The following is a 25,418-nucleotide window of genomic DNA, read 5'->3' as shown; positions in this document are numbered from 1 at the left end:
ACTGTAGATACATGACTGATTGCTTAAAGTAATATCTGAAATTGTATTTATTAACCACCTGTGACCAGCAAAGTAGCTATAGTGTTAAAAAGACAGCACATAAAAACAGGCTCAAATACAATTAAAGGAATAAAATTACCCTATATATTTGCTGAAACAAAAGACAATCAAGCAAGACAAAACAAAAGAGTGAAAATAAAATTAAGATAAAAGAACTTCTTGACAACTTCATTCCAGGATTCAGACACCTTGAGTTTTTTTTATGGCAGTAGTTGCTAATAAAAACCCAGCTAGTCATTTCCTAACAGCAGGGTTCAGATCTGAAAGTAGGAAATAAACCACCATATTCTCACTGTTTTTAATTTTTTATAGCTTTAAATAATAACAGAAAAATAAAGAAAAGGGAACAAAACACAAGTTACACACTGTAAAATAATACTTAATTGCTTAACAAAGTAAAAACAATACAAAAATATAATAGGGTGCTACAGTATATAATTAGAATTCTATATGTATCTAGTGCAATGATGGCGAACCTTTTTTCCCTTGGGTGCTGAAAAAGCGTGTGTGCGCACCATCATGCACATGTGAGTCCCACACCCATAATTTAATGCCTGGGAGGGCGAAGATGGCCTTCTCTGCTTCCCCGGAGTCCCTCTGGAGGCTGGAAATGGCCCGTTTCCCAACCTCTGGTGGGCCTGGTAGGCCCATTTTTCACCCTCTCCGGACTTCAAAGGCTTCCCCGGAGCCTGGGGAGGACAAAAATGCTCTCTATATCCCTGGAGGCCCTCTGGAAATTGAAAATGCCCTCCTAGACCCTTTATGTAAGCCGAAAATCAGCTGGCCAGCACGCACATGCACATTGGAACTAAGCTAGGGCAACAGCTTGCGTGCTGGAAGATATCGCTTTGTATGGCACGCATGCCATAGGTTTGCCATCACTGATCTAGTGCAGACATTACACAAATACATATTTCTAAAACAGAACTATCATGCTTTTTGTAATGTACTGTATTTTGTACAAATGAATCCCATCTTATAATACTTATTCATACAAAGTCTAAGGCTATATCTCCTTAAAGGTCGTAAGTATATTCAGACCTTCAATCCATTAAGTAAATGGAGACATATGGTATATTTTATCTTTACAATGCTGCAATGTCAAACTTTTAGCCATAATAGCATGTTTTAAATAAACATTACAAAATGCCATTTTTGACAGTCTTTCCCAATATTAAAATGTAGTCCTTCCCTATATAAAATGTATTGGAGCCCAATAAATTTTAAAATATTTTAAATATTTTGTTGTATGTAATAATTACATCTGTTGACATTCTAGGTATGGATGTTAAGACACTCCCATTTTCTAGGCCAGGGGTGTCAAATTCACCGTGTCACATGATGTAGCGGGACTTTTTCTCTCTTCACTAAACTGTGCAGGTACGGGGCCAGCATGTGACTTATCCAGGATGTGAGTTGACACCCTTGGTCTAGACCAGTGTTTCCCAACCGGTGTGCCGCGGCACACTGGTGTGCCGCGAGACATGGTCAGGTGTGCCGCGAGGCAGAGGCCAGCAAAGGTTGTTTTGAAAGTCGGCCCCCTCGCGCGCATGGCTTCTCCTCGCTAATAGCGGTGGGCAATAGCCGGGGGAGGGGCGGTTTCTGCAAGTGGAAGCTCCAGGGCTGAGGCTTCCACTTGTGGCTGTCCCCGCCCGATCCGTCCTTCTCTCCGGCTTTCTTGGGGCGCAGCTCCTCCCACAGCTGTGGCTGCAGTGGCGCTGGCGATCCGGCCGCTAGCCGCTCCGAGCGCTTCCCGCTCGGTCTTTTCGGCCACCTACATGCTGCGGGAAGCCCGGGAGAGCCAAGCAGAGCGCCCAGGCCAGGCAGAAGAATGCCGCCGTCTTGCTATCCCGCTTCTCTCTGGCCATGCGGTTGCAGAAGCAAGCTCTCCCCCCTCACGCGCACACTTTCGGCTGGGCAGGGGGCGAAGCTGACCCTCCGGCTGCCGGTGAAGGAGGCTCGCTCGAGCCTCAGAAAGGAGGCGGATTCAGGCAAAGAGCCCGGCGCAACGGGCGCAGCGTTGGAAAGCGAGCGGGCGGTGGGGGCGCTTCGCTTCTGCCTTCCTGAGGCGCTTTTTTTGGGCTCCGCGTCCGGCGAGTTTCTGCCTTGCCTTGCCTACTTAACGCGGTGGGAGAGATGCTAATTCCCATCCCAAACAGTCCGCCTTTTCCCTCAGGAGTGGGTGGGCGTTTTGTCCCTGGCATCACGTCAGCAGCATCAAGAGGACAACAGATGACTAATCCCGCCAGAGAACAAGAGAGAGAAAGCATGAGAGAGAAAGAAAATAAGAGAGAGAACGAGAGAGAGCAACCGAGAGAGAGAGGGGGGCTTCTTGAAGCATATGGTAAAAAGCACCCAAATAATAAGAAAACCCCCCCAGCCCACACCTGTTTTTGAAAAGAATAAAAGAGGAAAAAAACCCAGCCCTCAACTGGTTTTGGAAATGGTTCGAGTGTGTATACACACACACGCATAAAGGGGGGAGAGAGACAGGGATGGAAAAAGAGGAGAAGTGAGAGGGAGAAGGAATGAGGGAAAAAGGGAGGAAGAGAGAGAAATGAGAAACATGAGAGGGAAAAGGGGGAAAGACAGGAGAAGTACCCAGAAATGAGAGAGCGGTATAAATTTGAGGAGGGATGATTGATGATTGACTGTATTTTTAAGGGGATGTTACATGGGATTGTATATATGAGGGGGTTATTTATGTGTGTGTGTGTGTTTGTTTGTTTGTTTGTTTATTTATTTATTTATTTATTTATTTATTTATTAGATTTGTGTCATTTTGGTTGGTGGTGTGCCCCAGGATTTTGTAAATATAAAAAATGTGCCGCGGCTCAAAAAAGGTTGAAAATCACTGGTCTAGACAATATAGAAATCTCTAATTATTCCACTCAGTTCACAGTATCTGCATATCAAACTGATTTACAGAAAATAAATGTCTGCATTTCTGTTTTTTTTAGTTTTAAAGGATTAAGCATTTTTTTCTAGTATCTCAGGTGTTTCAGAATCTCTAATAGAAAATCTGATACGTTACAAAGTAATGCAGGTATAATTAAAGTGACATTTTGTATGGCAGAGGAGACACAGTGGAGATGATTGTTGTTGTTGTAATAATGAGTTACAATATTGATAATGTATTGAAGGAAAGGAACAATAAGTATATTTTTAGACTGTGTACCTGTAGAGAGACATATTTAGTTTGGCCAATTTTTAAATTTGCAATTTTTTAAAGGATGCTAATAACATCACAATAATGAATAATTATTTCTTTCTAATAGTTTTCTATTAATTGTAGGTTATTGGTACACCACAGAGACCATCAGCCCCAAATACTATTTTAGTAGGAAGTCCACATACTCCCAATACACACTTTGTATCACAGAATCAGACTGCAGATTCCTCACCTTGGTCAGCTGGGTAAGTAACATTCAGTTAAATTAGAACTAGAATTACAGTTTTGTAGGAATACAATAATATATGCTTCAGAATAGGCAGTTTAACTCTGACATCCGACATCAAACTTTTAATCAATCTGGCATTTGCTAAATAATAAGCTCTCACGTAGCAGTTATTCTTTCTCTAGTATTTTGTGGTACAGGATGTTGATATACAGTGGTACCTCGGTACTCAAACGCTTCCTTTCTCGTACATTTCGGATAACGAACAAAATTTTCGGCAAAAATTTGCTTCGGTATCTGAACAAAAATTCAGATACCGAACAGCCAGAGAAAATTTTGTTCATTATACGAAATGTAATCCCGGCAGCTTCAGGGGGCTGAGGAGCTCTCTGGAGGTGGGGGCTGCTGCAATCTTGGCAGCTTCTGAGGGCTCCTTTCCTCATTGCTTCCTTTTATTACCTGTAAGCAGCTTCAAAAACTTTCTCCTTCCCTGTGGAATTTAATGGCTGCAACACGCGGCGATTTCCCTTCCAGTAGCAAGAGCGCCGGGAACGTCACGTGATGAAGGGAAGCCGACGGAGCCATCTCAGCAATTGCTGCCGCTCCAGCAGCTTCCCTTCATTACGTGACTTCCCGGCGCTCTTGCTACTGGAAGGGAAATCGCTGCGTGTTGCAGCCATTAAATTCCACAGGGAAGGAGAAAGTTTTTGAAGCTGCTTACAGGTAATAAAAGGAAGCAATGAGGAAAGGAGCCCTCAGAAGCTGCCAAGATTGCAGCAGCCCCCACCCTTCCTGCAGCTTGGAGCTCTTAGAGAGCTCCTCAGCCCCCTGAAGCTGCCGGGATGGCAGCTTCTGGGGGCTCCTTTCCTCATTGCTTCCAGCAGCCCCCACCTTTCCTGCAGCTTGGAGTAGCGAATTTATTTATCCCATTGGAAATAAAGAAAATAGATTTAATTGGTTTCCAGCGAGTTAACGGGCTGGGAACCAATTAAATCCATTTCCATTATTTCCTATGGGATAAATAAATACGGTACTCAACCAAATCGGTTCTCAACCACAGTTCTAGAACGGATTATGGTCGAGTACCGAGGTACCACTGTATATATATACACAGTGATACCTTGTCTTACAAACTTAATTGGTTCCGGGACAAGGTTCTTAAGATGAAAAGTTTGTAAGACGAAACAATGTTTCCCGTAGGAATCAATGGAAAAGCGATTAATGCGTGCAAGCCCAAAATTCACCCCTTTTGCCAGCCAAAGTGCCCGTTTTTGCGCTGCTGGGATTCTCCTGATGTTCCCCTCCATAGGAAACCTCACCTCTGGACTTCTGTGTTTTTGCGATGCTGCAGGGGAATCCCAGCATAGGAATCCCAGCATCGCAAAAACAAGTGCTTCGCTGTCAACGGAAGTCCGGAGGTGGGATTTCCCATGGAGAGGAGCCTCAGGGGAATCCCAGCAGCGCAAAAACAGGTGCTTCGCTGGCAACGGAAGTCCAGAGGCGGGGCATCCCAGCGGTGGCGGTGGGTTTGTAAGGTGAAAATAGTTTGTAAGAAGAGGCAAAAAAATCTTAAACCCCGGGTTTGTATCTCGAAAAGTTTGTATGACGAGGCGTTTGTAAGATGAGGTATCACTGTATATAGAATTTTTTTTTTCAATCAAAGCATATGTCTTATGTTTTGAATCATAAAATAAATTTATTTATTTTCCTTTTTTATGTGTAGATGTGTTTGGTCGTGATTGTGTAAATAAATTGGACACATACACTGAAACTAAATGAATATGTAACTCATATATATGGAGCTGTAATGGATTAGAGAGCTGTGTTCCTATAACTAATTATATTTTTGTAGGAAACGAAACAAAAAGGGAGAGAAGAATGGCAAAGGTTTACGGCACTTCTCTATGAAGGTTTGTGAGAAGGTTCAGAGGAAAGGAACTACCTCGTACAATGAGGTAGCAGATGAGTTAGTTGCAGAATTCAGTACTGCAGATGCTCACATCTCACCAAATGAATCAGTAAGTATATTTGTATTCTAAATTAGTTTTTGTAATGAATTATGTAGACTTCTCATAAAAACTCCCTTTTTACTTAATAAGGATACCCATTTATTGCTCTCTTGGGTATCATCATTTGGACTAACTGATGATAGCAATGTCTGTTTGTCTAATCTGCTAGATTACATTGCTAAGTAGTATAACTGCAAGTATTTTCATACTTTTAATTTTTAATGTTTACAGCAAGCTTATGATCAGAAAAATATAAGGCGACGGGTCTATGATGCCTTAAACGTTCTTATGGCCATGAACATTATTTCCAAGGAAAAGAAAGAAATCAAATGGATTGGCCTACCTACTAATTCAGCTCAGGAATGCCAGAATTTAGAGGTAAAATTTGTTGAAACCATTTGTAATATTTTCTTAATGGATATTTTCATTAAATCTAATGATAAGTTATGGGTTTCCTTTTAAGAAACCTAGAAACATAGAAGACTGACGGCAGAAAAAGACCTCATGGTCCATCTAGTCTGCCCTTATACTATTTCCTGTATTTTATCTTACAATGGATATATGTTTATCCCAGGCATGTTTAAATTCAGTTACTGTGGATTTACCAACCACGTCTGCTGGAAGTTTGTTCCAAGGATCTACTACTCTTTCAGTAAAATAATATTTTCTCACGTTGCTTTTGATCTTTCCCCCAACTAACTTCAGATTGTGTCCCCTTGTTCTTGTGTTCACTTTCCTATTAAATTTCACATGGTTGATTTCTTGTTTGATATTCATGTCTAAAGTAGTGTTTTGTGATTTCATTGCTTTCATAATTGTATCCTTGCAAATAAACTAAAGAAAAACAATTCAGTTTGCTGAAAAACTTAAAAATATGGAGGAAATTGTTAAAAGGATTCTTAATGTATTGGAAATTAATACAGGAGAAAAACAAGAACTGATGTATAGGCTTGTTTCTCTCTCCCCCCCCTCTCCCCCCAAACGGATGTATTTGAAAAGAAGGGTAAAGCACAGTAGAAATAGTTGATATGTTCTAGTAGTTAATACTATTTCATTCTGTGAATGGGCTGATTATATAATAGGTATTTTGCCTGATTCAATTATATATAATGCAATGAATTTTAAATGCTGTTTGGATTTCATTGATAGTATAGTGCTGTATGTGCAAATGGTTTAAAATTTGGAATACAATTCATCCTTGTTTAACAATTATTCAGTGACCATTCCAACAGCATTAAGTAGAAATTATGGCCTGTGCCCAAAGTTATTGCCATTGTAGCATCTCATAGTAACATCAAAATTTGAGTGGATCACATGATAAAAATTCAGATGCCTGTCCACATTCATGATGACAGTATGCACTTCAACTCCCACCACCCATCGGTCTCCCTGCCTTTTTGCCTTGCCCTGCACCCTCCTACCTCCACCTGCACTCGTTGACCCACCAACTGTTGGTAAAGCATACCTGGCCTAGGCAGCTTTGCAAGGCCCTCACAAGGCTCCGGAGACATCTCGCAATAGGAAGAAAATGAGAATGAAGGTCAACTGGGCTGGAATTAGTGGGCCATGGAGTGCAGAAATGGATGGTTAGGCAAGTGGTGGGAGCTGAAGTGGAGATGAGCGCAGCAGGGCTCTGATCTCAATTAGGTTCACTAAGTGAGGATTATCTGTCTTTGCTTTATTTTTTGGAAATAACTGCTCCAAGAAAATTGCTGCCTCTTAGTTTGCTTGAATGGGTAACATTTTATTAAACTTTCAATATAATTAAAATATGGGATATTTTATTTTTGCACAGCTAGTTTGAAGCTGCTCTTGAAAAAAATGTGCTTTTGGAGTTTGATATTTTGATTCAATTATTTTAGAACAATTATAAATTTTATTACACATGCAAATCTAGTTTTATGCTGCTTTAGTTGCTCGTTGGTAAGTAAAATCTTTGAAGTAGCTCCTAGTATACCATTCAGCATACATCTTTGATTGATTCAATATGTTATTACATTATTTTTCTTTTTGTTAAGGTGGAGAGACAGAGAAGACTTGAAAGAATAAAGCAAAAACAGTCACAACTACAAGAATTAATTCTTCAGGTATCATAGAACAGCAGCATACTTTTTCTTCTTGCTAGTCTGATGCTAGGTACAATCTTGAAAGTTTGAATTCAGGTTTTCTCTTTAATTCTGTTTTAAATTAATATCAATCTTTCATGATTTCAACAATTCTCAAATTTACATGGGTGCCTCATATATTCTTAAAGGAATCTGATGAATGAGTTGTATTACGAGTGACTATAATAAAAATAAAAATGCCCTTCAGTTGAATTCATCTCTCTGGTAACTTAAATTTGAGCGATTTTCTAGTCATTATTGTAGAAATGGTTTGCCATTGCTATCTTTCAGGATTCCTTTTTGTCAACTCCCCTATCTAATCAACAAGCTTGAAATGTTCAGGTGGTCCCCCATCTAATACTATCCAGGACCTAACTTCTGAGATCACGAAGGTCAATTAGGTCTTGTCACCTGCTAAGGGTATTGAGATGAATAATGCTAATTGTTTCCCAAATCTTAAAAAAACAAACTTTGTCTGCTTAAATCCTTTAACAGCAAATTGCCTTCAAAAATCTTGTTCAGCGAAATCGTCATGCACAGCAACAAGCAAATAGACCACCAACTTCAAATTCTGTCATTCACTTGCCATTTATTATAGTGAACACCAGCAAGAAAACTGTAATCGATTGCAGTATTTCTAACGACAAGTAAGTTACTAATACTCAGAAAAAAAATTTCTTTTGATTTTATAGATATAGTATGAGGTCTTGTTGAATGGAGCAATTATATGTTATAAATGCTGATATTATAGTTGCAGGATAATAAATAGACCGATTTTCCATGCCAATAATAACCTCTCTATTTTTTAATTTATATATGGGGTGGACACACAGAATCATTAGAAAAGATTTTACTGTCACTTTGTTCCCATTAGACCTCAGGTATTTAAAAATTAGCCATGTTGATAGGTATTCTGTGTTTTCATGGAGAATAGTTGAACTTAGCATTAAAAATAAAATATTTGAATACTAAGTCTCTTCATTGGCAAACTTCTAATATGCCTGCCTTCCAACTACTAGAATTATTTCCTACCTGAGCAACCACTTTCATTCTTAGTTTTTAGGGCTGACATGGGATTTACTTCTGTAATGTACCTCATTATATTTACAATCATAATTCAACAAGGAAAATCAGATTATTGAAAAATCTCTGGAAACTGATATTCATCAGCTTTTCATTCTTCAATGACTTCATTCCAGTAATAAAGCTAGAAGACCCTTCACTATCATTCTATAAAAGTACAGATCAGTAGGTTGTAATTAGATGAACTAGAAATGGGGATAAAATTGTGTGAAAGTTGTCAATCACAAGATCAGTAAGAGCACTTAGATAAGAAAAAACAAATGCATAGGTATGCAATAGGTAGTAGCTCAACAGTAGTAACTGAGAGGGGTCTAGTTGTCCTAGAGGACCACCACTTAAATATGAGTGTTCAGTGTGCTATGTTTGCCAGAAGGAGCACTGATTCAGCACTAGGCTGCATCAACAGAGAATCAAGATCACAAGAAGGAGTAGTATCAATCTAGTGAGACCACATTTGGAATATTGTGTTCAGTTCTGGTCTCCATGATACAAAAAAGGATGATAAAGTTCTAGAAAGAGTCTAGAAAAGAGCAACAAAGAAGTCTGGACATTAAATTGTGAATGAACAGCTAAGGGAACTAAGTTAGTCTAAAAAGAGAAGACTTGGGGAGACATGATAGCAGTCTGCCAATACTTTGAAGTACGGGACATGATTTATTCTCCATAGTTTCACTTAGTGACCACAATTGATGCCAGCAACTCTGTTGCTAAGCTAAACATGTGACCATGACTGACTGTGTCAATTTCATTTACTCATTAAAAACTCACTGCAAGTTGTTGAGACCGTGACTTGGGATTTTATTGCCAGTCTCTCCTTTGGCTCTGCTTGTGATTGGGCTAGATCTAACGTGCCAGTACTGATCGTGTGACAGCGGGATCATGCAATAACAATAAATACCTGCTGGTTGCAAAGCATCCAAATATTAATCATATGGACACTGCAGTGATTGTAAAATTAAGGATTGGTTGTAAAGTTAATTTTTCAGAACATTGTAACTGTAGGGCAGTTGTTAAGGACTACCTGTATGAAGCTTTGGGTGTTTGGCTAAGCCACACCTGTTCCCTGAGACCTGTCGCACATGAAAAAAACCACTCTTAAGTCAACCTTGCACCTGATTTTATAATGATAATCCCACCCAATTCTAAGTTTTTCTCTTGCCAGTTATAGCAACACATCTTTGGTGGTTCTCTGATATTTTCTACCAATATTCTACCCATAGTATAACCAGTAATGGGCAGCCAAAATTTTTACTGCCATACTGTGGATGTGGCTTATTTTGTGGATGTCGCTTAATGGTCATGTGACTGGGTGGGAGTGGCTTGCTGGCCATGTGATCAGGTGGGTGTGGCTTGAACGATCATTTAAGTCCTCGACTTACAACCTTACTAGTGTTGCTCGCTGGGGTGACAATTTGCTTCGCATTTCCCGAGCTCTCCTTCCTGGGTCCCCCATGCGCCTCAGGCTGGGTAGCTAGGCGAACGGGTGCTGCCAGAAGCATAAATGCTGCCAGCGCTGCTTCCACCCATGCCTTCTGCTTGCACCTCAGGTGGGAGGTGGCCCCGTGAGTGTGGAGGGGAACCGGGCAGGAGAGAGGGAAGCTTGTCCGAAGCCAGGAAGGAGGAAAGAGGAAAAAAGGAGTGCAGATACAGCCGCAGCAGGGAAAACAAGGGGAGTTGAACCAAGATCAGCATGTGACAGTCGCCGATCAGCTGGACTTGCACACGCATCTTCATTTCCGCCAGTGGAACTGCGTTCCACCCCGTCCTGCCTGCTGCCCACCCCTGAGTATAACAATACCTCTCAAAAACCTGATCTGCTTGAGCCAAAGGCATGTAAATCAGCATTGCCTATGTGATTGAGGGCATTGTTTATTTCTGTGAATACCAGTGGTACTCACAATTGTGACATTTGTATTATTTTCCTTTATCAAGGATATTCTTTCTCAATCTTACTACAGGTGCTCTATTCAATGTGACACAGATATACTTATCAATGTCATTATTTAGTTGGCCTTTTACAGTGTTGAGGACTCAATAAGTTTTCAAACCTTTTACTTTCAGTGGGTGTGACCACTGACATAGACAATTTATTGTCTTTGTCTGCTCACCATAATGATCTCAGTAAGTGCATCCAGTAAGGTATTGCACCAGTGTTGCAAACTAGTTACAAGCCAGTGTGATCACCATTTAAAACAAAGCATCATCGTTGGATATGATTAGTAGTTAAGCTTAACAGCCAGAATTACTGTAGACTCTTTCTTCAGCTTTCATATACAGTATATTATTCTGTTTCTCAGTAGAAAACTACGCTGGTCTGTAAACTGTAGTTGCTTTGAAGCAATTTGTTATAAATATGGTTCAGATGGACCAAACAAAATGTTAAAAAGTTACTATATTTATTTAATTATTTACCAAGCACATCTACATTATATTTACAAATATTTTTATAATCCCAAAAACATGTCACAACTTTTGAGCACCCCTGATTTTTTCAAATTGAAAGTTGAAAAAAAATTGACATGTCCTAATTATCAGTAGGTTTATATTGCACTAAAAGGTGGTAAAAGGCTGTAAAAAATAAAGATTTTCTAAAATAAAAGTATTTAAGCAGCTTAGTACTATCTAAGCATGTTATATTTTCAAATTTTACATTTTAATAGGGGAGAGCACTTCAGAAGAAAAATATTAAGACCTATATATAACATATTTACCAACTTCTATTCATTCTTTTAGGTTTGAGTATCTATTTAATTTTGATAATGCATTTGAAATACATGATGATATTGAAGTATTGAAGCGAATGGGAATGGCATTTGGACTAGAATCTGGAAGTTGCTCAGCAGAAGATTTAAAAAATGCAAGGAGCTTGGTTCCTAAAGCTCTTGAACCTTATGTGACAGGTAAAGTTAAATGAAGTTAACGTTTTTAACATTCAAAATAAAACTTCAGAACAAATAGGCTGCTATTGGAACTTAACACAACTATGATAAACAGTGCAATATAACGTAAACATCTGCTTTGCTGTTAGCAAAATACCTTCAGTTGTAGCTGGGCCATATTAATAGTTGAGATGGAGTAACCTTTGACAGCCACAGGATACTTAATACAAATTTTATCTTCTGCTTTACTAGCCATAATAATTCTGTAACATAATGGTAACGTTTAATTCAGAAAACATTACAAAATATTACAATATACTAAATAATATATTTGATTTTCATTTGTATAAACACCTTTTCATCTGGTGCTCCCTCTACTTAAATAGTGTAAATTATTTTATTTTTTTAATTTATTTTATCAACAGTAATAAAATAAAAAACATAAACAAAAAAAATGAACATCCAATACAATGAGAAAAAAGAATTTTTGTATGGAGAAAAAAAAACAAATGTCCAATATATCTAACATTGCACATGAAAAAATCCACCCTGACTGGATGCTAAAAAGTAAATTTTAAAAAGTATAGGTTATCGTCCCCTTAATGGGTCTACAAATAGTTCTAAGATTTCCCATCCTTATTTAACAAAAATACTATATTAAATAAAAACCCCAAAAGACCGGCTATTTGTTCCTATCAAACTAGAACCCAGATTTAGTAATGCAGCAGTTGATGGGACATTAAATATGAAAGTTTGAAATGCTATACAGTATATGTAAATTATATTCAGTGGAGGTTTTATTGAATTGCATATGTGTATGTTATAGAATGACTGCTATCTAATTCCTGGTGTTATTTTGTCTTACAGAAATGGCTCAGGGATCAATCAGCAATGTGTATGTCTCATCCTCATCAGGTTCAGCTTCAAATGGAACAAGATTTTCCAACAGGTTAGAAAAGATTGAGTTGTATATTTAAAAACTAGTTCATAGAACCAGTATCATCTAAATAGCAAAGCTATATTATTTTATTTTTAATTGTTAATTGTTAATTGTTAAATTGAATTTTTATTTAATTAAAAAGTGATCTCAGTAGATACCTAGGAAACCTTTTAATATACCTGCTTATCAGATAACATATTAACAGAGTTGGAAGGGACCTTGCAGGTCATCTTATGCAACCCCATGCACAAGCAGAAGACTCCTGCCCCATCTAGGATTGAACTCACAACCATCTGATTGTGAGGTAAGAGCTCCACCTCTAGGCCACAGCCGCAAAAGGTATCTTAAGAAATGTTCCTGGTCGGTTGCCAAAATTGACCATTCTCCACTGCATCTGGAAGGAGAGTCCAACATGGGTAATTCACCAATCTTATTGGTAGAGACTGAGTTAATTTAAATATTTAAATATGAGGTAGTCACCGCCCCTTAGCAGCCCCCAATACCTCAGTTTTAAAAACTCAGTCTTAGTGTAGAGACTGTTGAGTTGGCTTCTCTGATGAAGCATTAATAATAATAGTAATAATAGTAATAATAATAATAGTAATAATACTAATAATGATAGTAATAATAAATTATTAATTTTTCTGGTTTTTTTTCCCCTTTCTTTTTGCAGGTGCTGTGAATCAGGAAAGGGATTTCAAGGGGTCTCTGCCCTCCGCGGGCAGAATCACCCCCACCGTGAATCTCCTCGAGCTTCCCTTCCCTCAGTGGGTACTATGCTCAGCGAGGAGCAACTCAGCCTTGGGTCCCCGGCCTCAGTGGCCATACCCGGCTGCCAGCTGAAGGTGAGGGGGTCAGCCCCCCTCACTGGGAAGCTTGGACGGCGAGAATTTCGCCGGGAACGAAGGCGCTTGGGTTTGGCGCCCAGCCAGCGCCTCTCAGCTGTTCGGCGGCTAATTTGACAGCCGCCGCCGCCGCCGCAAGCCGCTCGCTGAGCCGGAAAAGCCGCGCGGATCGGCTATTTGAAACGGCTGTCAGTTTCGAGCGTGGGGGGGGCAGGGCCCTTACCGGCGAGCCTCCCAGAGCCTGTCAGTGGCAGAAAAAGCGGGAACGCCATTTTTGAAGGCAAGGAATCCCGCGCCCGCCATGATTGGGCGGGTAATGTTGCTCTCCGCCCAATCACTGGGCGCGACCAACTGTCACTGGGCAGCATTATGCTCTAAATTGCCTAGACGCCATTTTTCGCTGATATTTGGCCATTGACAGTCGTGTCTGTCAAGTGTTTCTTGAGCTCGCTGTTTAAAAACAACTGTGAACTGTGAGTATGGAGGAAAAGACCCTTGAGAAGTCATCTTCCCCCAGTGTATTGCCTCAGGATAAAGGCAAGGGGAAGTCCAAGGACAAATCTAAGGCCCAAGCATCTTCATCAATGAAGGAGGCAGAGAGGCGCATTAAAGCGTTGGAGCAGAGACTGGAGGCAGCCCTCTTAACTCCTAGAACCACCTCTCCCTTATTGCAGGCCAGGGATCCACCAGCCCAATGTAATTTGAGACCATCAGAGACATTATCAGAGAGGGAATGGTCTCCAGAGAGGCAGCACTTCATGCCTCAAGTGGTTCCTCCTGCTGGGCCTCAGCAACAGAGACCAGGGTCTGCCAGCCACTCATTACGGAGTGCCCCATCTGCCACCTTTACACCCACTGCGGCTGGGTTGCGTGTGGCACCTGATACCTGGCAGCAGATGTCCCCTGCCTTGCAAGGCCTCATCTCTGATGTATACTCACAAGGGATGGCTGTGGGGGTGCAACAAACTGCCCAACACCCCCGCTCTGCACAGCCCAAGAACCTGTGGGCTGCACCGCCCCCCTCGGGTATGGGGTCCTGGATGGAGGAGCCGTCTCCCCTGGAGGACATGGAAAAAGAATACGATTTTTCAGATGATGAATCAGCTCCAGATCCTCCTGTGCAAGCTGGACTTTTTAAGGCTCCCCTTTTTAAAATTCTGCTACACAAAGCTAAGCAGGTGGCAGATTTACCAGGTCCAACCGAGGCCTCAGAGGACCCTAAGCCTTCAGCAGTGCTATTCAAGGAGCCCCAACCTGAGACTGAACATGTGCCATCCTCCGATATATTTAGGCAAAGCATCAAACGCCCATGGCAACAGCCTGCAGCAGCTCAAGGTCCTTCAGTCATCGAAAGGAAATTTTATACCTTGGATGATGACATGGAAAAGCTGCTAGAATTTCCGCCCATCGATCAGCCAGTAATGACCTTGATCTCTAAGGCCTTAGTACCATCTGAGACTGGTGACAGCTTGAAGCCGGAGGATAGAAAGGCGGAAATTTTATTGAGGAAATCCCATCATATGGCTAGCTGGGCGTTTCGGGCAGCGACCGCGGCTTCATTTTTCAATAGGGCCTCCATAATGTGGTTACAGGAGGTACAGGCCCGCCTAGGTCCGGAAGAAGGTCGCTTACGTCAGGACCTCAGTAAATTATTGGCAGCTGCGGAGTTTTCTGCGGATGCAACTCTCCATGCCGCAAAGTTTTCGGCTAGAGGGATGGCGGCGTCACTTGCATCCAGACGCCTCCTGTGGCTGAGGAGTTGGCCAGCGGACCTGAAGTCCAAGTGGAACCTGGCATCATCTCCATACCAAGGGGAGAAGCTCTTTGGAGAAGCCTTGGACCCTGTCCTCATCGAGGATAAGGACAAACGTAAGACCCTCCCTAGAGCATACCGGCGCCAGGAGCGTAGACCCAATCCTTACGCTCGCCGTCAGCCCTTTCGTTGGGATTCCTCTTCCTCGGCGAGTCAAGGTAATAGGCCATACACCCAAAATCAGTATGGCCAGCCCACCTTTAGAGGGGACCGAGCGGCCTTTCAGGATAGGCCCAGAGGATACCAGCAGTCTCGGCGTCCCTTTAGAGGGAACCAACGTGGCTTCAGGCGCACAAAATGACTTGGCTCCATTACAGCCCATAGGAGGCAAACTTCAACGCTTCAGTGCCTCCTGGAGAATTACCTCCACCGACAAGTGGGCAAGGGCCACAATATCAAGAGGACTGCGCCTGGAATTCTTGCAGCCCCCGCCAAACCGGTTTGTCACCTGTCCACTAACGCGAGACCCACTCAAAAGACGTCATCTTCAACTGGAGATAACACACCTTCTCAACATACAAGCAATAGAGAAGGTGCCCGAACATGCCAAGGGCACGGGATTTTATTCCGTTGTGTTCCTAGTGCCGAAGTCTTCGGGGGGGTTCAGGATGATATTAAACCTAAAGCTCCTGAATACCTTCATTCGGTATCGCAGATTTCGCATGCACTCCCTGCAGGCAATTTTGGCCTCTGTTCGGCACAACGATTTTCTCACATCTATCGACCTCAAAGAGGCTTACCTGCATGTTCCGGTTTGGCCAGCTCATCGTCGGTATCTCAGGTTTTGTCTCAACGGGGTCCACTACCAATACCGTGCCATGCCGTTCGGCCTATCTTCGGCTCCCCGTACATTTATGAAGCTGATGGACATTCTGACAGCACATCTAAGGGCCCAGTCCATAAGAGTTATGGCATACTTGGACGACATAATCGTTATGTCCAAGTCTATGGTCCAAGCGCAACACCATCTGGCGCTCACACGGGAAACTCTGGAGAGGCACGGCTACACGGTCAACGTGGAGAAGAGCCATCTTCATCCCACCACATCAATCCAACACCTCGGCTCCATCATAGACACCGCAGAGGACACGGTCTCGCTAACACCAGAGAGGGTCCTCAATATACGGAGATTGGTAACCAGCCTTCGTCGACAAAGGCAAATACCGTTGGCGACATTGTCCAAGGTACTAGGGACTATGGTCTCAGCCATAGGGATTGTGCCTTGGGCTCGCCATCATATGAGGGGCCTCCAATGGTTTCTCCTCCCGGCCCAGAGGGACAAGATGAGTCACTCCCACCGAAAGGTGCGACTCCCAGCTTCGGTCAAGCAGTCGCTGGCATGGTGGTTGTCCCCAGCCTTGATCCAGGGTTCTCCTCTTCGCAGCCACGAGCGTGTGATCATCACAACAGACGCGAGCTTGTCGGGCTGGGGCGTTCATATGGGGCCTCATATAGCTCAGGGCCTGTGGTGTCAGGAGGACTTAACCCAGGTCAATATCAACGTTCTCGAACTCAGAGCGGTTTTCTTAGCCCTTCAGGCCTTCGCTCCCTGGGTTCAAGACAGGCATGTCCTGGTTCTGACGGACAACGTGGCCACAAAAGCCCACCTGAACCATCAAGGAGGTACCAGATCTCATCGCCTCATGACTCAAGCCACGGACCTCTTCGATTGGGCCGAATCTCATCTGGCCTCTCTGACGGCGGAGCATATTGCCGGGACCAGCAATGTGCAGGCGGACTGGCTGAGCAGGTCCACTCTGGATCCTTCGGAGTGGCAGCTGGACCCTGCACTCTTCAAGCAGATAGTGCTACGATTTGGTCTTCCATTGGTGGACCTCTTCGCAACCCCAGCAAACACCCAATTGCAGAGGTTTTTCTCCCGGTTTCCGACTCCAGGGGCGGAGGGGGTCAACGCCCTATGGTCACCATGGCCCCAGGGGTTACTGTATGCCTTTCCCCCCACGTGTCTTATTCAACGGATATTAGACAAGACAATTCGGGAGGGGGTGGAAATGATCTTGGTGGCTCCCTATTGGCCGAGACGGCCTTGGTTTGCAGACCTAGTAGCCCTGTCGGTGTCTTCCCCGTGGAGGATTCCAGATTCCGAGGTAGTGTTGGTTCAGGGGTCAGTTTGCCATCCGGACCCTCAGTGGTTCAAACTGACCGCCTGGCACTTGAAAGGGCGGGTCTGAGACAGCAAGCCTTACCAGACGAGGTTATATCCACCATACAGGCAGCACGTCGCCCATCTACGGTAAGACTCTACCAGTCCACTTGGGCGGCCTTCTGTAAGTTTTGTTCGGATCACCAGCTTAACCCGGGGGAGGCTTCGGTTGTGTCAATCTTACGATTCCTACAGTCAGGGGTGGAGAAAGGGTTAGCCCCAAATACCTTGAAAAGGCATTTAGCGGCTCTGGCAACCATCATCCGGGTACCCCACGCTCGCTCCCTGGCACAGGATCCTTGGATTAGGGATTTTATTAAGGGCGCGATTAACACTCATGCGCCTCCAGTGCATAGGTTCCCGACGTGGGTCCTTTCCCTAGTACTCAAGGCGTTGACAGCCCCTCCTTTCGAGCCAATGAGGACGATTCCAGTACGATTGCTCTCCTTAAAGACTGCCTTTTTAGTGGCAATTACGTCGGCACGCAGAGTGTCGGAGCTGTCGGCCCTGTCTACGCGTGCAGATTTATGTATATTCCACCCTGATCGGGTAGTTTTAAGGTTGGACCCTACATTTATCCCCAAAATTAACTCTGGGTTTCATAGGGCTCAAGAGTTAGTCTTGCCAGACTTTTGCACACATGGACAGCACCCTCTCGAGCTGAGATGGCACAAGGTAGATGTTCGGAGGGCCTTGAAAATCTACATCAGACGGACTGGACATTTCAGGAAATCTGAGCGGCTGTTTGTGTCCTTTGGTCAGCGATCAATGGGTCTGGCAGTGTCGGCTAGATCCATCAGTCGCTGGCTGAAAGACTGTATTGAGGAGGCTTACAAAGCCCGGTCTCAGGTACCACCAACCGGGGTAACAGCGCATTCCACTAGAAGTGCAGCCACTTCAGTGGCTTGGAGGACTCAGGCGTCCATTGAGGACATTTGCAGGGCGGCTACGTGGGCGTCTCCTAATACCTTCATACGCCATTACAAACTGGACTCAGTAGCTTCGGCGGAAGCTTCGTTTGGGAGACGGGTTTTGCAGCAAGTGTGTTCAACTCCTGCGACCGTAGCTCAGCCTTTTCCCTCCCATGGGTAGTAATCTTTGGCATATCCCATGTTGGACTCTCCTTCCAGATGCAGTGGAGAAGAACCGTTGTACATACCTGAACGGTCTTCTCGATGCACTGGAAGGAGAGTCCAAACCCACCCGGCATGGTTGTTTCGCCAAGTCGCTGGAGTTTGGGATTCAATTACACTGTTATGAGGTTATATGGTTGTTGTTCAATAAACAGGTTATCCTTAAACTGGCTTCGTTTTTAAAACTGAGGTATTGGGGGCTGCTAAGGGGCGGTGACTACCTCATATTTAAATATTTAAATTAACTCAGTCTCTACCAATAAGATTGGTGAATTACCCATGTTGGACTCTCCTTCCAGTGCATCGAGAAGACCGTTCAGGTATGTACAACGGTTCTTTTGCCACGGAATCTCTGGACCTGGGAACCAGATGACTTAAAACGTCAGTGTTTCTTAAAAATGAGTCTGAACTTGCTCAGGTGAAGTAGATTTTATCTCTTTATTGCCAGGGATAGTGAGGAGGACTAGGGATTGCCAGTCAAACCCAAAGCCATCTGAAAAACTTTGCAGGGCCAAAGTTGGCCACTAAAGGAATAGCAACCAGATAAAATGCTAAAGCCCTTTCCGCCTAAAGAGCTTCAAAAGCAGACGAGAAAAATGCCTAGAGGGGCCAGAAGACCATTGACAAAGAAATTGCCAAGGCTGAGGGGGAAGTGGAGCAAAGAAGGTAGAAAAGTCTCCCTAGAGAAGAAATGGTTGAATTTTCCCATATTTTAATAGCTCAGTAGTTAAGTTGGTAAATAGATAAAAAGCAACAGATACCATTTTGCTCTCCGGTCAGGATGCCAAATGGCATTTGAAAGCAATTCCCTCATCCATCCTTTTCATCAGAAGGCAATGAGATTTTTGATGATCCACCTGCCATCCCACCGGTGGTTCCTGCAGTTTCACTATGCTGGTCAACATTATCAGTACAAGACCCTACTATTCAGCCTATATTCTGTACCCAGGACCTTCACCAAACTGCTGGCGGCACTGTCAGCACATCGCAGGTCAATTCCAGTGCACATGCAATGCTACCTGGACAATAGATTGATACAGTCCTCCTCTCACCTACGGGTGACCAAGGACCCAAAAATCACAATCTGGATTCTCTAAGATCATGGATTTTCCGTCAATTTCAACAAGAGCCACTTGGCTCCTTCTAGCTGATTGCTACACTTGGGGACAGCCATAGACACCAGGTTGTGTGAGGTCTTCCTATCCCAGGAGCACCAAGTCAGTATAAGAAACGGTAAGTTGGATCTGTGCAGATGGAACAGTGTCCTTGGCCCTCCTCTCACAGCTCCTGGGCAAAATGGTATCCTACCTACCAATAATCCCTTGCACACCAGAACTTTACAGTGGTTCCTCCTACACTACCAAAGGTACGGCAGGAGCAACTCAAATACCAGGGTTCAGGTCCCACCAAATGTTCTTCAATCCTTCCAGTGATGGTCATAACCAAGGGATGTGTTTTCAAGGAACCCAGTCGCATGACCATCACCATAGATGCCAGCCTTTTTGGCTGGGGTGCCCACTTTAAATTCCAGATGCCACAAGGGCAGTGGTCCCAGACAGACCGGAGAAACAACATCAACTGGCTGGAGCGAAAAACAGCCAACTTGGCCTCCAGTGATTCCAGGACACAATCTCTGCACACTGAAAATATGTCAAGCACTCACAGCACCTTCATCAAAACTGGACATGTTCAGGCAAAGGAGGCACGACCAAAGGATTGATTGACTCAGTCTCCGAGAGGCAGAGGAGCAGAGTTAACCCATTCCTTGGATTCTCTCTCAGTACACTGAAAAGGAGCATATCGGGTAAGACCAATGCCCCTTCCATACCAAAGGTCAGTATTGGGACTATTTTGGCACTAAATACTTTCAGTATAGGTGTCAAGGTACCTAGGTAATTGTAATTAGAACATAAAATAAGAGTTGAAAGGGATCTTGGAAGTCTTCTAATCCAACTCCTTGCATGAGCAGGAGAGACCATACCATTTCAGAAAAGCGCCTATCCAGTAGCTTGTAAACCTCCAGTGATGGGGCACTCACAGCTTCAAAGACAAGGAATTCCACTGGTTGATTGCTTCACTGTTAGGAAATTTCTCCTTGGATGCTTCTCTCCTTGATTAGTTTCTATTCATTGGTTCTTGTCTTTCCTTCTGCTGCTTTGTTAAATAGTTTGTTCCCCTCATCTTTGTGACAATCCCTCAAGTACTGGAACTCTGCTGTCTTATCTTCCACTGCGTTTCTTTTCAGTAGATTAATCATACCCAATTTCTGCAATTGCTCAACCCTGATAAGACGGAGTGGCTGTGGGTTTTGCCTCCCAAGGACAATTCCATCTGTCCGTCCATTACCCTGGGGGGGGGATTATTGACCCCCTCGGAGAGGGTCCGCAACTTGGGCGTCCTCCTCGATCCACAGCTCACATTAGAGAACCATCTTTCAGCTGTGGCGAGGAGGGCGTTTGCCCAGGTTCGCCTGGTGCACCAGTTGCGGCCCTATTTGGACCGGGACTCACTGCTCACAGTCACTCATGCCCTCATCACCTCGAGGTTCGACTACTGTAACGCTCTCTACATGGGGCTACCCTTGAAAAGTGTTCGGAAACTTCAGATCGTGCAGAATGCAGCGTGAGAGCAGTCATGGGCTTCCCCAGGTATGCCCATGTTACACCAACACTCCGCAGTCTGCATTGGTTGCCGATCAGTTTCCGGTCACAATTCAAAGTGTTGGTTATGACCTATAAAGCCCTTCATGGCATCGGACCAGAACATCTCCGAGACCGCCTTCTACTGCACGAATCCCAGCGACCGATTAGGTCCCACAGAGTGGGCCTTCTCCGGATCCCGTCAACTAAACAATGTCGGTTGGCGGGCCCCAGGGGAAGAGCCTTCTCTGTGGCAGCCCCAACTCTCTGAAACAGCTCCCCCCAGAGATTAGAACTGCCCCTACCCTCCTTTTCGTAAACTTCTCAAAACCCACCTTTGTCGTCAGGCTTGGAACTGAGATATTTTCCCCGGGCCTATATAATTTATGTATGGTATGTTTGTATGTATGTCTTTTTAATAATGGGTTTTAAAAAATATTTTAAATTGTAAATTATTAGATTTGTCATGAACTGTTTTATTGTATTGTGAGCCGCCCCGAGTCTATGGAGAGGGGCGGCATACAAATCTAATAAATAAATAAATAAATGTGTCTCAGCCTGCAATTCTTCTTAATGTGTCCCAGCCCCCTAGTCATCTTTGTTGCTCTTTTCCACACTCTTTCCAGAATCTCAGCCTCTTTTTTATATTGTGTCAACCAAAACTGGATGCAGTGTTTATTCCAAGCATGGCTGTATGAAGGCTTTGTAAAGTGGTACTAATACTTTGTATGATTTTGATTCCTCTGTTAAAGCAGCCCAGGATTGCATTGGCTTTTGTGGCTCTGCTGCACAATGTTGGCTCATATTTAAGTGATTATCCACTAGGACTCCAAGATCCCTCTCACAGTTGCTGGCTTGAGCCAGGTTTGACCTAGTCTGTACCTATACAGATGCCTAAATGTAAAACCTTACTTTTACCTATATTGAATTCCATTAATTTATAGTTCATTTAATAATAATTCATTGACTTATATACAATATTTTTTGTCTTTGGCCTTAGGAGTGTGCAGTTACCCACTCCTGGCTAAACATATTAACTGGGATGGAGGGTGGAATTGAAAGATTAATAAAATTTGCTCATTTTGCAGTGACTACTCAAATGGAGGAGATGGAATGTTGGCTACAAGTTCCAATGGATCTCAATACAGCGGCTCCAGAGTAGAGACACCTGTGTCTTATGTTGGGGATGATGACGATGATGACGACGATGAATTTAATGAAAATGATGATGATGACTGATACTTTTTGCCTGTAGACTTTTTTATTTTTAAAATTCAGCAAGCGGCAGGAATAAATTCTAGGAAGAGATTGTCAAAAATTGTCACATCAAGGAGATACTGGTAAGAGTCTGAATTTAGAAAATTGCACCTCCAATAAAGTAAAGATTGTTTGTTTTTTATGTAGATTTTTTTACATGTGATGAGGATGTGTGTGTTAATACCAGTGTGTTAATGCAGAACTTTTATTTACTTTTGCTTAGGATTTTTAACTTGAAGGAAAATGCATTTTGCCCCTAAATGTTGTCACAAAGTTTGAAATGTAGCCACATTCAATGGAAAATAAAATCTGTCCACCTGTCAAAATGCATACACGAATGGCATTTTATTTAGATTGCCTTTAGGTGACATCGTACTGATGCATAGAAATCAAATGTTATACTATATTTTGCTGATCATGCCATGCCCAAAAAATCAAATAAAAAATGATCTTTTAAAATGTTAGTTTGCAGAAATTGTATGAATTAATTTCCCTTTTTAAAATTACATTGATCATTGTAAGCCCATCAAATTCTATATATTATGTTTGCTGAAGTTAGAAATATGAGTTATAATTTGGGGGCAAATGTTTACTGCCAGGCTGGTATAGCTGTGTAAATGTCTTGGAAGTTTAGAATGAGTTTTGCTTATGATAAAAATTTGTCTGATTTCTTACAGGCAGATTTTGAAAACAATTTGTTACATAGTTGTTTACATACTTAGAAGTCTATGGTATAAAAGACATGTACTGAAACAAATGGTTTATATTTGTTTCATAAACATCTTCCAGTAATCTATTATAAAGTTGAAATTAAATATAGAGAATGTTTTATGTTTAACTCAAAACTTGTCAATCACTTTTAATACTTCATTTTTTATAAAAAAAAATCAGGACAGGTGGGTAGTCTTTTTAAATTTATTCACACAGAATTAACTGCACAAATACTGTCAGCTGCCTGTTCTAAGACAGTAGTCTTTTTACTGAAACACAAATAAACTTTCTGTAATATTTTATGGCATATAAGCAGTTTGTTTTACTTGTTTAATTGTGGCACTATTAGTTTTTATTAATAAAACACGCGTGGGCATTTTTAACAAATAATTTGTTTCTCTAATCAAGATTATTTTCACCTTCCGCTTTGTTGTGTTTGACTTATCATCTGGTACTTCAGTATGGAAGAGTCTAAGAGCTCTTTTAAAGGGTAAGTAGGGAGATATTTATATCTATATCTAGGACAACAGCATGCATTGATGATTTCTAAATTCCTGGGAGACTGCATTCACCCTACAAATTTCTCCTAGAAATATCTCATTATGTGACCAGTCATAAAAAATACACTTTTATACGAACATAACTGATAAATTGTTTCAAAATGCTCTTTCAGTTTCCCTGCTCTTCCATCTTAATTTATCTCCTGTCTCCCCACCTTATGTCACAGAAGAGGCACAAGTACTCCGTTTCAAGAGTTCCTCTTTATATATGTTTTATTTCTTGAGAATAAATATTCAGCTTGAGGCTGGTGCTTTGAGGCATGCTAGTTTGCCATTACATTTTTAAATTTTAAAAAACTTCATTCTTTTTTTGGAATTAAAACAATAAAATCAGATAATACTGAAGCCTGCTTGCTAACAAGGAAGGTGTCTATGGGTGCATTGATAAAGTCAATGTTGTGGATTGAGAATTGAATAAGACAGAATAATGTAGGACTTCATATATTCTATCAGTATAAAATACTTCCTTTTATGTATGAACTGTTAGCTATTCTAAGTACTATACAGTGATCCCCCGATTATCGCGAGGGTTCCGTTCCAAGACCCCTCGCAATAATCGATATTTCGGGATGTAGTGGTGCAGAAGTAAAAACACCATCTGCGCATGCGCGCCCCTTTTTCCATGGCCGCACATGCGCAGATGGTGGAGTTTGCGTGTGGGCGGCAGGGAAGACCGGGGAAGACCCAGGGAAGGTTCCTTCGGCCGCCCAACAGCTGATCTGCTCCGCAGCGCGGCAGCAGCGAGGAGCCGAAGATAGGGTTTCCCCGTTGATCAGCTGGTGGGCGGCCGAAGGAACCTTCCCTGGGTCTTCCCGCCGCCCAGGCAAACGGGGAACCCCAAGATCGCTTGCCCGTCGCCCGGCCGCTCGCTTGCCGCTCGAGAGCAAGAGGGGGAGAGATAGAGAAAGAGAGAGAAGGAAAGAAAGAGATGAGAGAGGGAGGAAGAGAGTGAGAGAGGAAGAAGCAAGATAGAGAAAGAGAGAGAGAAAGAAAGATGAGAAAGGAAGGGAGTGACGTCATCGGGTGGAAAAATCGCGATAGCCTTTCGCAATGATCGGGAGCGCGAAACTCGGGGGATCACTGTATGTCAAATTAGATAATCCTTCACTTTCTTATTTTGGGGTTTGCTCAAGAAGTAAACATTTACCCAATCCAATGATTTCAAATCCTTATCTGCAGCAGTAATTGAGTCTCTAATTATACACAACTACATCACAAACCTTTCTCCCCCATTTTCCATTATTTTTACCACTATGAGCATTGGCAGATTCTCAAGTTTATTATTAAGTATGCAAAGAACTGGTTATCCTATATGCATTAATATGCTTTCCATTTGCATATGAAATTTTACTGATATTTGAATGCCTCTCCAGTGCAGGAAACATTCTACTAAGATAAGTAATGTTAAATGCAAATATCAATCTCTAAATCCCTTTTTACATTTTGCTGTTATACATTGATATGGTAGATTGGTATTATCCCTCTGGTGTAAAAGCAAGAGGCAGATGCCTCAACAAAATTTTGATGGATATCTTTATTATAAAATGTCACAGATTGTCGCAATTTCTTGGGCTTTCTTTTATGCCACCAATTCTGGTGTTACCTTATTCCTTCTCATCTTTAATTTATTTCAGTAACTTCTTTTTAATACCCCATAAACACTGCCTCCACTTACCTATCACCATCATGCAGGCGGTGAATTTGTTGAAGATCTCATTATGAAGATGATCTTTCTCAGTACATGTACTTTATATATACAGATAAGTGTGTATGTATTGTGTGTGTTTCAATTATTAAAATGTCTTCATATTAAGATAATCTA

The 25,418-nt window shown here is 42.5% G+C and overlaps 2 protein-coding genes across 7 annotated transcripts in view; one reads left to right on the top strand and one right to left on the bottom strand.

The window, feature by feature from the left end:
- The window catches only part of TFDP1 (transcription factor Dp-1), a 39,791-nt gene extending 16,368 nt beyond the window's left edge, over nt 1-23,423 (top strand). For all 6 annotated transcript variants that reach the window (XM_070751120.1, XM_070751119.1, XM_070751122.1 and 3 more), the window contains exons 5-12: nt 3,356-3,477; nt 5,311-5,476; nt 5,699-5,845; nt 7,486-7,554; nt 8,068-8,219; nt 11,389-11,555; nt 12,402-12,483; nt 22,157-23,423. In XM_070751120.1, the coding sequence (XP_070607221.1) occupies nt 3,356-3,477; nt 5,311-5,476; nt 5,699-5,845; nt 7,486-7,554; nt 8,068-8,219; nt 11,389-11,555; nt 12,402-12,483; nt 22,157-22,307 (1,056 nt within the window). In that variant the 3' untranslated portion in view covers nt 22,308-23,423. The remainder of the gene's footprint in view (nt 1-3,355; nt 3,478-5,310; nt 5,477-5,698; nt 5,846-7,485; nt 7,555-8,067; nt 8,220-11,388; nt 11,556-12,401; nt 12,484-22,156) is intronic.
- The window catches only part of LOC139166905 (uncharacterized), a 984,072-nt gene that overhangs the window by 123,082 nt on the left and 835,572 nt on the right, over nt 1-25,418 (bottom strand). The window lies entirely within an intron of this gene.

The sequence above is a fragment of the Erythrolamprus reginae genome, chromosome 4 (genome assembly GCF_031021105.1).
Source record: "Erythrolamprus reginae isolate rEryReg1 chromosome 4, rEryReg1.hap1, whole genome shotgun sequence".
NCBI lineage: Eukaryota > Metazoa > Chordata > Lepidosauria > Squamata > Dipsadidae > Erythrolamprus > Erythrolamprus reginae.
This window is presented reverse-complemented; position numbering and strand designations above follow the sequence as displayed.